Below are 1829 nucleotides of genomic sequence, written 5' to 3' on the forward strand. Positions count from 1 at the left end.
TTTCCTGTTGATGCCGTCTTTACTCCCAGGCCTGGCTCCGTCCAACACGTTTGTGGCCCCCCAGCCAGTCGTGGTCGCCAGTCCCGCGAAGCTGCAGGCCGCGGCTACCCTGACGGAAGTGGCCAATGGCATCGAGTCCCTGGGCGTAGTGAGTCTGGAGTGACGGGGACTCGGGGGTTGGGGTGCAGCATCTGGGCCCCGAGGGTGGAGGGCCTGATCTCTTCTCCCCTCTCTGACTTGCAGTTGCCAGACCTGCCACCCCCGCCCAGCAAAGCCCCCGTGAAGAAAGAGAACCAGTGGTTTGATGTGGGGGTCATTAAAGGCACCAACGTGATGGTGACACACTATTTCCTGCCACCTGATGACGCTGCTCCGTCGGATGTAAGTGTCCCCGTGAGCTGAGACCCCCGGGTGGGTAGGGATTTATCAAGCTCCCCGGGGGCACACCTGTCTTAGGGCTGCCTCCTCTCTCTCCCTGTGACCCTTGAAGTGGCCGTGAAGCCCAGCCTCGGCCCACCTTGCCCCGTCCCCGCCTTGTCGTGCAGGGGCTGCCGTGGCTGCCCTTTCCCCGGCCCACCCACCCCACTGTGTGGAGCTGCATCGTCCCCAGGGTAGAAAACTCCTCTGCTGGCCCCAGAGCCACGCTCCAGCAGCCCTCTCACGTCAGGCACTTCCGTGTCTCCCTTCTTGTTCGCCCGGCCTCTTCCCGCAGGACGACTCGGGTGCGGTGCCCGACTATAACCAGCTGCGCAAGCAGGAGCTGCAGCCTGGCACCGCCTATAAGTTCCGCGTTGCCGGGGTCAACGCCTGTGGCCGGGGGCCCTTCAGCGAGATCTCAGCCTTTAAGACGTGTCTGCCTGGCTTCCCGGGGGCCCCCTGTGCCATTAAAATCAGCAAAGTGAGTCTTGCCCTGGGATCAGCCTCTGTCCTCGGCTGAGTCCGTGCGCTCAGCGCTCTCTTCCGTGCTGGCTGCCGGCGGGGGTGACTCGGGAGGGGGCCCCGAGGTGCGGGCAGAGCCAGCTGGCTCTGCGGTGAGGCTTCTGGTCCTGGCTCTGTCGGCGATGGCCAGGGAGACCAGGGCAGGTTCCTCCCCGTGCCCCTGCCACCCCGTGTGCCGTGCTCCACGTGCTGCTTCGCCTAATCCTTAAACCCCCGATGAGGGGACTGAGGCGCCAAGAGGCTAAAAGGCGAGCCACGTGCTAGGTGGCAGAGCAGGGCTGGGAAGGCTGCTTGGAGTCCCGTTGGTGCTCTCGCGCTGTTGCGTCAGGCTGCCTTCCGGGTGGGGGCAGAAGAAGCCACCTCTCCGGAGCTGGAGCTCTGCTCTGAAATAGCTCTGTCGTGTTAGGAGGAAGGGTGGAGTAGGAGCACTCAGTTCCGGAGGCTTCGAAGCATTCGAGGCCCTCTGTACCCGGGCGCGTGGGGTGGGAATGTGTCACAAGGCTGAAGGTGGCCCGGCCTGATCTCTGCCCCCTCGGTTCCAGAGTCCAGACGGCGCTCACCTCACCTGGGAGCCGCCCTCTGTGACCTCTGGGAAGATCATCGAGTACTCGGTGTACCTGGCCATCCAGAGCTCACAGTCCGGGGGCGAGTCCAAGAGCTCCACCCCGGCGCAGCTGGCCTTCATGCGGGTGTACTGTGGGCCCAGCCCCTCCTGCCTCGTGCAGTCCTCCAGCCTCTCCAACGCCCACATCGACTACACCACCAAGCCCGCCATCATCTTCCGCATCGCTGCCCGCAACGAGAAGGGCTACGGCCCAGCCACGCAGGTCAGGTGGTTGCAAGGTGGGTCTTGCTCGTGGGGCTCCTTTGGGCAGCTGTAGAGAGAGGTT

General features: G+C 64.4%; 1 protein-coding gene across 1 annotated transcript in view; it reads left to right on the plus strand.

Moving 5' to 3' along the window:
* The window catches only part of HCFC1 (host cell factor C1), a 22839-nt gene that overhangs the window by 20350 nt on the left and 660 nt on the right, over window positions 1-1829 (plus strand). Inside the window, exons 21-24 of the mRNA XM_024755734.1 lie at window positions 30-148; window positions 244-381; window positions 713-898; window positions 1482-1782. Coding sequence (XP_024611502.1) covers window positions 30-148; window positions 244-381; window positions 713-898; window positions 1482-1782 — 744 coding nt within the window. The remainder of the gene's footprint in view (window positions 1-29; window positions 149-243; window positions 382-712; window positions 899-1481; window positions 1783-1829) is intronic.

This window comes from Neophocaena asiaeorientalis, unplaced genomic scaffold (genome assembly GCF_003031525.2).
Source record: "Neophocaena asiaeorientalis asiaeorientalis breed wild unplaced genomic scaffold, Neophocaena_asiaeorientalis_V1.1 scaffold843, whole genome shotgun sequence".
Classification (NCBI taxonomy): Eukaryota; Metazoa; Chordata; class Mammalia; order Artiodactyla; family Phocoenidae; genus Neophocaena; species Neophocaena asiaeorientalis.